Source organism: Strongyloides ratti (assembly GCF_001040885.1).
Source record: "Strongyloides ratti genome assembly S_ratti_ED321, chromosome : X".
NCBI classification, from domain to species: Eukaryota; Metazoa; Nematoda; class Chromadorea; order Rhabditida; family Strongyloididae; genus Strongyloides; species Strongyloides ratti.
In genome coordinates this window covers 4,582,156-4,595,810 of record NC_037309.1, presented here as the reverse complement: position 1 = coordinate 4,595,810, position 13,655 = coordinate 4,582,156, and the positions used below count along the sequence as shown (strand labels likewise).

General features: G+C 20.7%; 3 protein-coding genes across 3 annotated transcripts; all 3 read left to right on the top strand.

The window, feature by feature from the left end:
• Positions 1 to 2,256: 2,256 nt before the first annotated feature.
• SRAE_X000098900 (Calmodulin-binding protein related to a Rab3 GDP/GTP exchange protein) lies at positions 2,257 to 9,222 on the top strand (the record flags this gene model as incomplete). The annotated part of the gene is made up of 6 exons (XM_024645400.1): positions 2,257 to 2,475; positions 2,574 to 3,626; positions 3,704 to 7,039; positions 7,302 to 8,591; positions 8,837 to 8,982; positions 9,033 to 9,222. 6 exons carry the CDS (start codon positions 2,257 to 2,259, stop codon positions 9,220 to 9,222), a joined length of 6,234 nt encoding a protein of 2,077 aa, XP_024510862.1.
• A 1,701-nt stretch (positions 9,223 to 10,923) lies between these two features.
• SRAE_X000098800 (Autophagy protein Atg8 ubiquitin like family-containing protein) lies at positions 10,924 to 11,341 on the top strand (the record flags this gene model as incomplete). The annotated part of the gene is made up of 2 exons (XM_024645399.1): positions 10,924 to 10,972; positions 11,019 to 11,341. 2 exons carry the CDS (start codon positions 10,924 to 10,926, stop codon positions 11,339 to 11,341), a joined length of 372 nt encoding a protein of 123 aa, XP_024510861.1.
• A 655-nt stretch (positions 11,342 to 11,996) lies between these two features.
• SRAE_X000098700 (Adenosine monophosphate-protein transferase FICD) lies at positions 11,997 to 13,504 on the top strand (the record flags this gene model as incomplete). Its single annotated transcript, XM_024645398.1, has 4 exons — positions 11,997 to 12,291; positions 12,355 to 12,567; positions 12,631 to 13,382; positions 13,436 to 13,504. 4 exons carry the CDS (start codon positions 11,997 to 11,999, stop codon positions 13,502 to 13,504), a joined length of 1,329 nt encoding a protein of 442 aa, XP_024510860.1.
• Positions 13,505 to 13,655: the final 151 nt, after the last annotated feature.

Below are 13,655 nucleotides of genomic sequence, written 5' to 3'. Positions count from 1 at the left end.
TGATTAAACGTAATTATATTTTTGTTAAACTGATTTCCGTTTTTTTTTTATATTAAAATATACATATCTTTAGTTTATGGGTAATTTTGATAGTATTGCGCGTACGTCATCATCAAACATTTAAATTCACACAAATTTTAAGATTAGATTACATTTTCTTTTAGTTTATGCAATAGTATCACTTTCGTGCATGAATTTAAAAGTTATTTTAAATAAACTCTATGTGAATTATAAGAATCTTTTATATTTACATGCTACATTTAGAAACATTTTTACTAACTACTAAGTGAAAATTGATAATTATAAATAATATAAGTAGTTATAATTTGTACTAAAAAAATTTTTTTTTTTCCAAAAATATTTTATAATTATTTACATTTGTTTGTTATAAATTATTTATATATTAGTATAAGTTACTATAAGATCATTAAATGCATGAAAAAAATTTATATATATATATATATAATTATTAGTATATTCCACAATAATTGTCATTTATGTACTTCCCAATAACAGATGTAAGTGGGACGGCAGTAAACAATTTTATGACATAAGATTGACATGTACTTAAAAATAACTTAAAAATTCTTTTTAATCATGGGACTTGATGTCTAAAAATAAATATTAGTATTAATTAAAATATTCATATATGAAAATTAATATGTCTAGGATTTGTCAGAGTCTTCCAAGTACAAAGTTTATAATTATTTTGTAATGAGAATGTACATAATTAATAATATAAAAATTTTTCAAAAATATTTAAATTATTAATAAGAAATGTCTACATATGAAGAAAATTTGAAATTTTATCTTCCTTCCTTTCTCTCTCTCTCTTTTACTTTTTTTTCTTTCTCTTTGAGGAATACCATAATTATTAATTATTAAATAACATAAAGTTTAATATTATATTCTCTTAGGTAAACTTTTATTATTAATATAAAAATTTTTATAATTTTAATAAAATATTTTTAATGAGAAAATCGAGATTCGATCCATAATAATATTAATTACGTGATAAATAAAAAAAATATTTTTACTCAATTATATTTTTTCATCAATAATAAAAAAATTTATGTTAAACTTTAATTATTAAATTTAAATTATTTATATCCAAATCAAATACTTTATCAATAAATTTTTTTTAAAAAAAAATTAAGGAATATAAAGTTTAAAAATAGCACTATTGTGTTGTTATACAGTAATTTTAAAACAATTTTTCATTTAAATCTTTTCACTCTTCTTGAATGTTATATAATAAATTTTACACAATATTAATACTAAATAAAAGGGCTACAATTTTTTTTTTATACTAAAAAAAGCTCCATATTTCTATATAAAATATATTGAATAAATCTTTCTTTTCTAATAATAGAAGAAAATTTATTTTATAACAAAAAAGAAATTTTTCTTTTATTTTTCTTGAAAGGCCAAATAAAAAATTAATATAAATAATGTTGTGACAAGATAAATGATCGTATATCACCTTTAATGTTAATTAAAAAAAAAATTATAGATATTTATTCCTATCATTTTTTAAAAAGCTGTCAAATTAACTTTATTTTACTGATGAAGATAACATATGTTTCTAATATCTATTAATCATTTTTAATTTAATATAATAAAATAAAAATTGTGCATTAAAAATTTAATTGTTTATATGATTTTTATGATAATGGAGATATTAAAATAATATAATCATTGATATTATAAACAAATGTTAAATAAATAAAATAACTGAAAAAAAAACAATATCTTATCTATAACCCCTGTTCATATATTTTGGAAAGGTGAACCCTAGTTATTGTGCATCTTTTTTTCTTTTTTTTTAAAAAAACAATATACAAAAACATGTACAATATGAATTGTACTATAATATATGTACAAAAAAAAAAACTAATAAAGAAAAATTACAATTAAGATTTATCAATAATAATATAAAAAAAAATTTCTATATTTAATTGTTCCAATTGTTTTTTTTTAATATTGATAATATTGATAAATACATATGTTACCTCCACGTTGCGAAACTTATTAAATTTACCTAGTGACTGACTTTTAATATATATTTATATATATATTTCTTAAAATTTACACTATAAAATACTATATTTTTTAAATTTTTCATTGTTTATCAATTTGTTTATTTTATTTTAATAGTTAGAGAAAGAAAAATATTTCTCTCAAAAATATTTATTCTATATTTATATTTTTGCATATTTCTAAATATTTTATTATAGAAATATTTTAACTATTCAAATGAATGAGGCATCCTCTGGTCAATTACAAAATGGTAAGAAGAAAGAAGATTTATTAAAAGAGTATGACAATTTAAAAAACCATGAAACATTATATGAAAGTTTTTGTATAGTTGGTCAAGATGAATGTACCATTGATGTTGAAGTTGTTAATAAAAATGAAACATCTAAAGAACCAATTATTGATATAGAACTTGTCTTTCCTCGTCTCAAAGAAAGTGTAAGTGTTAATAGAAAATAATTTTAAAAAAAAAAATTTATATATAAAATATTATTAATTATTAAAATGAATTATTTAATAAAAAAAATTTTTTTAAGGTTAAAGATGATTATGAAATTATAAGTAGTACACCTGGAGGAACTGTTGCTGATTTACTTCATAGTTCAATAAAACATACAGAATGTTTTATTACTATTAGACGTGGTTTTTCTAAAATGCCTATTGTTGATATTGGTATTCTTGATGAGTCAAATGGTGAACAATTAATGGCTGATTCTGTAGCTATTACACAAACAAGATATGGAAATTCTGCAAACATAAGTGGTAATAAAAATAAACAAGTATATTTAACATTTCGCCGTTTAAAAACAATGTCTGAGATAAGTACAAATGAAGTTGTTACTGATATATGTGTTATCAATGCTTCAAACAACGAAAAATGTCCTGCATCATTTTATAAAATTGATAAAGTTTTTAACAAAAGTTTAACTGCATCCAATATGTATATTTGTTATAAAAAAAGTAGAAGAGCAAGACGTTCAATATCATATTCTCCTAAAATATTGGATTCTTTTTCAAATGACAGTTGTAAAATAATATCTCCAGATGTTGCAAATTTTTGTATGCCTAATGGTGTAGAAATGGTTTGTTGGCCAATTAATAAACCATATCCAGAAGATCAAGCATCTTCATTTGTTTTAACGGATGATAAAGCAAAAAAAACATATGCTACATGTTTAACATTTTATGAAATACATAATTTAAAATTAACTAATGAACAAAAACAAAAATTAAATGTTGAAGAATTATCAAATTCACCTAAAAAAGAAAATATTAATAATATTGATGATATTCAAAGTAATGAATTTGATAAAAAAATTAATGATAAAGAATATAATGAAATAAAAGAAAAATTAATTGATAATGGATTAACACTATATACACCAATTGAAACAGATGATAATGAAACAAATAAAATAACAATAGAAATTATTAAAGAAGATTTAATTATATTAAAGAATAAAACAATTGTTTTTATATCTAAATTTCCTTTTAATGAAGGATTTAAAACAATATTAGATATATTAAGAAGATATAATTCATTAGACAATGAAATAAATATACCTGTTGAAAGAATATTATCATATCTTGTAAGTTATTAATAAATAATATAATTTTAATTTTTTTTTTTTTTAATATTATTAATTTATAATTATTATAATTTTAGATGTATGAAGTTGTTTATCCAGCACCTAAAGTACCACAATTTCGTCTTCATTTATTTAATGAAAAAATTTTATTTAATTTACATGATATTCCAGAAATGCCATTATCTGGTGCAAGATTTATTGATTGTTTAAATCAATTAGGTGTTGAAAATATGATAACAATATTTTTATGTATTCTTCAAGAAAGGACAGTAATTTTTCATTCAATGCGTCACAACACACTCTCACCAATTTGTGAGACATTTGTCTCATTAATATTTCCACTTTTCTGGCAATGTCCTTATGTACCATTATGTATAAGTGAGGCAAGTATAATATGTGAATCACCAGTTCCAGTAATTGCTGGAATTGACTCAAAATATTTTGATGTTGAAGGTGACCAAACAACAGATGCAATATTTTTTGGTATTGATACTCAATCATCATCATTATCTAATGATGAAGTTAAACGGTTATTAAATTCTGTTCCATCAAATCCATTAAAAATATTAAGAAATGATTTAGAATCTATACATAGATTTGATTCATTTCCTCAAATAAGAGCATATTCTTCTTTAGTATCACGAGATATTCAATATGAATCATTTAATATAATTGAAAAAACAAATCATAAAGTACGAAGATATTTTTTAAAATTTATGTCATCATTATTAAAAGGATATGATGAATGTATATTACCATTAAAAAAAGCTCCATATTTAGATAATTTAAAAGATATACAAAATGTTTTTGATTTTGAAAAATTTATTCGTTCAAAGGATCGTCAATCATTAAATTTTTTTAAAACATTTGTAAATACTCAAATGTTTCGTCATTTTATACAAGAAAGAATTTTTCATTCAGAAAAAAATGAATTTTATTTTTTCTTTGATGATATTTATCGTAAATGTGATATATCATCAACAACAACTATGTATGATAATGATGACATTAATATTAATATGAAAACTATTGAAGCTAATATACAATGTTCATCAACAATAATGAAAAATGTTAAAAAATTTAAACAATTTCCAAACAATTTAAATAAAGAATTATATGATTTAGAATTTGTTAATACAGCTGTTGGTTTAAAAGCTAATTGTTTAATGTTAACAAAAGATCCACAATTAAGAAATTTAAATGTTTTAAGAAGTGTATATGAATTAAAATGTGAAAAAGATAAAATTCGTTTACATTTAAATGAATCAACTTTTACATGGCCAAGAATAATATTATTTGAGATAAATGCTATATGGTTTTCATTATTACCAAATTTTTTACAAAAAATTAATAATAAGTTATTAGGATTAAATCTAGGAATAAATTATTTATTTAATTTATTAGATACAAAAGTTATAATATTAGACCAACAACCATTTCGTGTTATTATACATTTATGTGGTTTCTATGGGAAACCATATTGGAGTTATAGAGTTCTTCAACTTATGGAATGTTATGGAATTATGCCAGATTGTATAACTTTACCTATATATCATAAAGCAATAACAGCTAAAGGATGGCCATCTGAAAATGAAATAAAAGCATATAGAAAATTTAAAGGTGTTGGTTGGGTTATTATAGGAATTAATTATATGGTAAAAACACATATTAAAATATCTCCAACAAATGAAATTGGAAATGTTGCAAAAGATATAAACAAAATTTTTAAGACATTAAACATTAATGAAAATAGTGATAATGAAATAGAAAATGATGAAATTTGTAATGAAACATTTAATCCACATCAATACAAAAAAACAATAAATAATTATATTGAAACTAATGATGAATGTAAAGATTTACCTATGTCATTTGATTTATTAGAACCAAATAAACATTTTATGACATGGAAAAAAAATGATGAAAATATAGCATTAAAAAATAGTCAAAAATTTCCTGAATTAAATAATTTTGTTAATAATATGAAAAAAAAAGGATATTTATTAAAAATTAGAAAAGAAATTGAAGAAAAAAATATTTCTAATGAGGAGATAAATGAAAAGGATATTTACATTGATTGTTTATATAAAGAACATTTTGATAGTGATATTCCTATTACAACAAATGTATCATTAATTGGAGATTCTAAAAATTATTTTAAAATTGATAATAATATTGAAGATTTAAAAAAAAATTTAAATACAAGTTTAAGTAGTCTTTGTATTTCTCATGAAAAAAATCCTCTTAATGATATTGAATATGCATTAACTGTTAATACTAATACATCTATTAAATGTAATGATATATTAGGTTCATCAACTAATATTAATATTGAACCATTAGGAATTGATGAATTATCAGATAAAAATTCTAAAACTGTTTCTGAATCTAATTTAGAAGAATCAAGAAGACGATTTTTAATTGAACATTTAAGTGAACCATTTTCTGAAAAAAAAGAAGAACAAAATATGATTGATTCAACAAAATTAACACCATCCAAAAGTTGGTTTAAAACATTAAGTAAATCTCCATTAGTTTCAAAAATTTTAAGCCCATCACTTGTAAATAAACAAGTAGATACATCAAATTTAAAACATTCTTTATCAACACAAAGTTTATCAACAATATTATTTAAACCAGTTCAACAGGTGGCAAAAAATTTATTTGGTGAAATGAAAACAAAATGGAAAACATCAAATAGTAATGATATTCCATGTAATGATGAATTACCATTAGGAATTGAACAAGAAACAGACCATTTTGCCCAAAAAATTTATCGTATAAGTAACGGGTTAATTTATGGATTTCGTGGTATTGAAAGATTTTCAACATTAATGAATCAATATATTGAATCATTTCCTTTTCTTCGCAAATGTAATCGTCAATTAAAAAGAATTGAATTATCAATTGCTTCAAGATGTACTAAACGTGAATGTGGAAATATTAATTATGATGAAGAAATATGGACAAAATTTATGGAATGTGAAGAGTCTTCAATATATTCATGTTATCATTGTGGTCATAATTTTACACCATTATTAACAGTTAAAATATTTAATAATACAATTATGAAAAAAAATAGTTATTATCAACAAAATCATTTACGTGAAAAAGTTGAATTTGGTAATAATGAGGATTATTATATCTCATTTCCTGTACGTTTTTTAAATCCCGTTTATTTACGTATGATATTGGAAACGCAAATATTAAGTTGTAATAATTATACCATTGGACCTGGTTTTTTTTATGATCATCAAATGCTTTATTACAATCTTCTTTATTATTTTAAAAGAACTAATATGCTATCACATTTAAATTTATGGTGTGGGACCAATGTTCAAGTTATATGTACATATGATGTACCTGAACTACATGAGGACAAAAACCAACCATTATATCTTATGTCAAAACAAGTAAGTTTTTTTTTTTTTTTAAATATAAAAATATTATAAAAAAAAAATAAATATATAACAAAAAATAAATAATTAAACAATAACTATCATATGCAATATATTTGTATTGTTGCTATAGTAACAATTTATTGTTTATAAAAATGGTAATCGTTATAATATTTTTATAACTGTTTACCAATATTATATTATTTAAATATTTTTTTTGAATTCTATTTTACTTAAAAAATAAATGGAAAAAATAACAATTGAAGTTTTTTCAAAGATTATTAGTGAACCAATATTAACTGAAACATTACTTAAAAGACCACCTTTTCGTTTTTTATTTGATATCATAAGTGAAACAATTCGTAAAACATCATTTTTAAGTGATAAGTATACTGAAGATATTCTTAAATTTGAAAACTTTAATGAAAAAAGTATAAAAATTTCATTTTTGGATGAATTAATATCAATAATTAATAATGATGGTAGTTTGGATGAACTAAAAGGAAGTAAAATTGTTGCTGGAAAAGATAGTCATTTGACAAATTTATTTTTACAAAAATTTGCCAAAGCAGCTAAAGATTTTAAAAAAGCTAAAAAAAAGAAAAAAAATAAGGAAAGTAGTGATGGGAAGAAGGATAGTACAAAAAATAAAAGTAATCATTCAGAAAAAAAATTAAAAATAGATAAAACAACAGATGAAAGATCTTCAAGTAAATCAAATAAAGAGGAAGAAAATAATGGTGATAATAAATCAAAAGAAGAAAAAAAATTAAAAAAGAATGAAAAAGAGAATGGAAAACATAAAATTAAAGAAAAAGATAAAATTATTAATATATCAGAAGAGGAAATAAATCATAATTTTTCAAAAAAATCAAACAAAAAATCCAGTAAGAGAAGTCAAAAAACAAAAGAAAAAAATTCATCAATTACCCAGGAGAATAATGTTATAGAGGAAGAAAAGAATATAAACAATAACAATATTTCATTACAACAAAATAATAATGACATTAAATTAAAAAATAATGAATTAATAGTTGAAAAGGACAAAGATAATGATAAAATTAATAATCATGAACATCAAATAGTTACATCTCCATTAATTCGACCTGGTACAGCTGTTGCACGTCCTCCTCCTCCTAAATTAAAAAAAAATCAAATTATTTATGAAGAAGGGACTGATAAAAATGAAATTGATACATCTATAACAGTACCTTTAATTACAGAAGAAGAATCTAAAAATACAGAAATAGATGATGATATTTTTGTTACAGAAGAAATACCAATTAATAAATTTAGTGATACTTCTATAAATGTTAATAAAATTAATGAAGATCAACATGGTATACTTGTAAATAAGATTGTTGAAAATACAAAAAATATTGAAAAAGATTCTTATCCATTATCAGTAAAATATCATATATATGATGACAGTGAATATATTCAATTAAAAGAAGAAACAGATGAATTAAGAAAGAGTATACAACATTTAACACAAACAATATATCCTTTAGCTCAAATTTTTGATTTTATACAAGAAGATTTTGATGAGATGCTTCGTGAATTAGATGTATGGTGGAAAGAAATTTCTAATAATTTAAATGAATTAAGACAACAACAAAATATATTAAATAATATTGAAGCTAATGAGAAACTTTTAAGAAATTTAAACAATCAAATTAAAGATAAAAATGAGGAAATTTTTAATTTGAAAGCATCATTAATTAATTCTAACAAATTTTTATCTAATTATATAATATCTTCTTAAATTTAATTATCTATTACTATTATTATTATAATAATTATTTTTTTTAGTCACCCTGGAACAGTGTACATGAACAAATATTATTAAGTTTAGAAAGTGGAGATTTTATAAAACCAATGACACAATATATTGCTACAATTAGAGCAAATAAAACAAATCACGACATGGTTTCTGGCGACAGTTTTTCTATGTACAGGTAATATTTATATATATATATATATATATAATATTTTTTATATATTTTAGAGATTTTTTATTTTCTACATTAGATAGATATGGTACACGTGTTGATATAGCAAACTTTGATTTTTACTATAGAGAAGCATTTGAAAAGATACCACCAATGATAATGAATGTCTTACCGGCAAAAGATTATGCTCCATCACAAATAAGAATGGCAAATAGAAGAATATTTATTCCATTGGATCTTGTTTAATTTTTTTTTTATTATAATTTTTATCTTTTAGTCTATCTTTTGACGTATATATATATAAATATATATATAATTTTCTATGAAAAAATTAATTTTTTTTTATTATTTTATTAACTACTTTTTAATAAAATAAAATTCAATATAATTTAAAATTTTTATTAATTATAATATACTTTTGTTAATATTAATGAATTAAAAATAAATGTGTTTAATTTAATAAAAAAATATTGAACTTAATAAGTTTTAACATAAAATTAATTTTATTATGTCATAATATTCATATGATTTTATAATGAATATCGTGAAATTTTTGTGTAGACATAAATAATATTAAAAATCGCTTTTTTCCCTCCATCAAATGATCATTCTTTGGTGTTTTCATACTATGTATATTAATAAAAAAAAATTATATTTCACTTTACTATATACTTTTATCTTATTTTTATATAATATATTAGTGTTTTAACCTTGTTTTTAGCGAATATTTTGATACTTAAAGCAACAAATTCAACTCTTTTTTCTATTCAAAGGCCTTGAAAGAACTTAGTATTAAAAATCGAATACACTAAGTAAGCTTATAAACAGTTAGGCAGTCAGACGAAGTTTTTCGTTGTTTCTCGTAACGACATATCAGCTGATTCACTAAACATCACACTGTTAGGTCATGTGAATTAAAAGTAAAAGTTTAACTATCTTTTTTGAAAGGTTTTTTTTTTTTTATATTTTATATATTCTTAAAACAATATAAATTTCCTTTTAACATTATTTTATCTTTGTTTTATTATATTACATTATAGAATAATTAAAATGTTATTGATGATAAAATATAAGTTTTAAAGTACAACAATTGTTAATATTATTCTTAATTTAAAAAAAAAAGTATTATTTGATTTTAAATAGTTTATGAATGATTTTAAAATATATTTATTTTAGGTTTATTTTTATATTATTTTTTTTATATTAACTTTGCTTATATATACTTTTAAATATTGAATGAATTTTACTAATATTTTTATAAATATTAATAGATATATTAAAAAAAGCTTATTTTTATAATATATTTGTTTTTTTATTTGATCTTCTTATGTAAAGTATTGAAAAAATTATATAATAATAAATAAGGAATAGAGACACTTTCGGCCATTTTTAACATTTTATTTAGTTATTTAAGTTGTTAGTTAAATAAATGTTATATATTTTTTTTATTAACCTGCTTATTATTTAAAATACGCCATCATAAATAGATTTTTTAATGTCTACATATCCATATATTATATTGAAATAATGACATATAAAGAGAAAAACAAAACCATATAATTTTATAATTTTTTCTAGTATTCTTTTAAGAATAAAATTTTAAAGTAAATATATATGTGTTGGTTCAAATAAAAGTGTATATATAAGATACACCTGATTGTTAAATATAACATTAGGACCATTATTTAGAAAATATAGATAATCTAATCAATTCAAGAAATTGCCTTATAAATATGCCATATTACAAAGAACATTCATATCGTTTCTAAACTTCTTCTCGACCTGTGCAATAAATACATAAAATGTTGTAGTTAGTCTTGTGTGTGCATCATTTTAAAATTTATATCACGTGAATCTATACAATATATATATATATATAAATTTTGACTTAATATTCTATATTTCTTTATATTATTTTTCATTATATTACAGATAATATAATTCACTATGTCCCTTCCTGGATATGCTCCAACATTTAAAGAACGTAAATCTTTTGGTATGTTTATTAATATATATTATTTATTTATTTTTTTTTTATTTAGAAATAAGAAAAAGAAATGCTTTGGAAATTCTTCAAACACATCCAGATAAAATACCTATAATTATTGAAAGATATGAAAATGAAAGACATTTACCATTAATTGATAGATGTAAATTTTTGGTACCTAATCATGTTACTATAGGAGATTTAATGCAAATCATACGTAGGCGTTTAAATCTTCATCATGAACAATCATTCTTTTTAATGATTAATGAAAAAAGTATTTTTTCAATTTCAACACCAATCTCTTCTGTTTACTTGAATGAACGTGATGATGATGGATTTTTATATATTGTTTATACTAGTCAACCAGCATTTGGATGATAAAAAATTTGTCTCAAAAATTAACAAAAAATAAAAAAAAATTATTTTTATCAAAAAACAAAAAAATACAATTCAATGCTTTCTTAATAGCTTTTTAAACAAATTAATTTTCAATTCGTAACAATTAATTAATTGCCAAAATTGTTATCTTAATGTTTGTAAATATAACAGATTTTTTTTTTCTGTTAAATACCATCTAATGTATAAATAACTTTTTTTTTTAAAAAATGAAATTACATTTCTTTATTTTTGTTTGTTTAAAAAAAATACTTTGCCGCTATATATATATATATATACAAATAAAATGATCACAAGAGAAGATAATAAAGTTATGTCGTTATTTATCTTATTATTTTTAAAAAGTACAAGTATTAAAGATTGTTTACAACGACACCATCTTTTTATTCTTTTTATATCCTATTTTACAATGTATATATAATTTTTAACTTTACAATATTTTTAATTTATAATAATAATATATATAATATTAACAAAATGATAAAAAAGTATTCTTAGCACGAATATATTGTGAACAAAACTTTTTAAAAATGACGTTTTAATAATTATTATTTTTATTAACATAAAATAATAAAACTATTAAAGTAATAATATTTTATAATTGAAATGTAAAATTTTATGTATATATTTCTTCAAAATGGCTTCTCTAGATTATACTATTAATTTATCAACAAAAAAGTTTGTATTTATCTGTATATTAACAACTATTATTGTTAATATAAGTTGGAATATAATTATAAATACTGTTAAACGTTCCGATTTTTGTCAATATAAATGGATTTTACAAAATATTAAAACAAATTATTTTGACTGTAACATTGAAAAAGGAATATTACCAAAAAATATAAAACAAAATTTAAGACAAATTACAGATGATTTTCCATTTATGGATACTCAAATAATGGAGATTAATCGTTATTCAGAATATCGAGGTTTGTTAAAAAAAATATTTTTTTTTTAAACAAATATATTTATAAATAAATTATTTTTTAAAGATGATAAAATATATCAACCATTAATTAATGTCAAAAATGATTTTGCATTTAGTGAAAATGAAGCTAAAGCTGTATTAATTGCATCAAAAAATTCTCGTGAACGAGGAAATTTTAAAAAAGCTCAAGCAATAATTGAAAATGCATTATCAAAATCACCTCTACATACTGATATTTTAATGGAATATGGTATAATATTAGAAAAAGAAGAAAAAGGTATTATTTTAGCTGATACAATATATAGTAAAGTTTTAAATTATAATCCATATCATTCTGAAGCTTTAATTCGTCGACAACGTACATTACCTATTGTACAAAAATATGATAATAAAATTTTAAAAGCTTTATATAATAAACGTGATGAATTTTATAAAATTCGCAAAAATATTGGAGCATTTAGAAGAGCACTTAAAGAAAGTTATTTTCAACATGTTTATCATACAGTTGCATTAGAAGGAAATACAATGAGTTATTTGCAGACACGAGCATTCTTAGAAACAGGTAGAGCTATTGGTGGTAAAAGTATTTTTGAACATAATGAAATACTTGGCCTTGATGCAGCTCTAAGATTTTTAAATCAATCAAAAATATCACTTGGAAATATTGGTTTAACAGAAATATTACAAATACATCATAAAGTTATGGCATATGTTGATCCTGATAGTGCTGGAAAAATGAGAAAAATACAAGTATATGTTGGTAGTTTTACTCCACCTTCACCAAAATATATTGAATCTGAGATGAAAAATTTTATTGAATGGTTAAATGATTATGATACATTAGAAATGGATCCTGTTGAATTAGCTGCAATAGCACATTATAAATTAGTATTCATTCACCCATTTGTTGATGGTAATGGTAGAACAGCTAGATTGTTAATGAATCTAATTTTATCAAGATCTGGTTTTCCACCAATTATAATTCCCCTTGAGGAAAGATTAAATTATTATAAAACATTAAAAGAAGCAAATGATGGTGATTTAAGACCTTTTATTCGTTTTATTTGTCAACAAACTGATAAAACATTACAGGTAAAAAATAATAATAATTTATTTATGAATTAAATTAAAATTTTTATTTTTAGTATTTCATTGATTCAACAAAAACAAATCTTGAAAAAAATGATTTAAATGATGCGCAACTGATACAGTAAAATATTTAAAATAATTTTTTTTTATAACTATAAATTTTTTATTTTACTTACATAACAATTATAAATTGATATTGACATATATTTATTTATGAAATATAATAAAATATACAAAATTTATCAAAGACTTATCCCAGAAAATAAATATTAATAA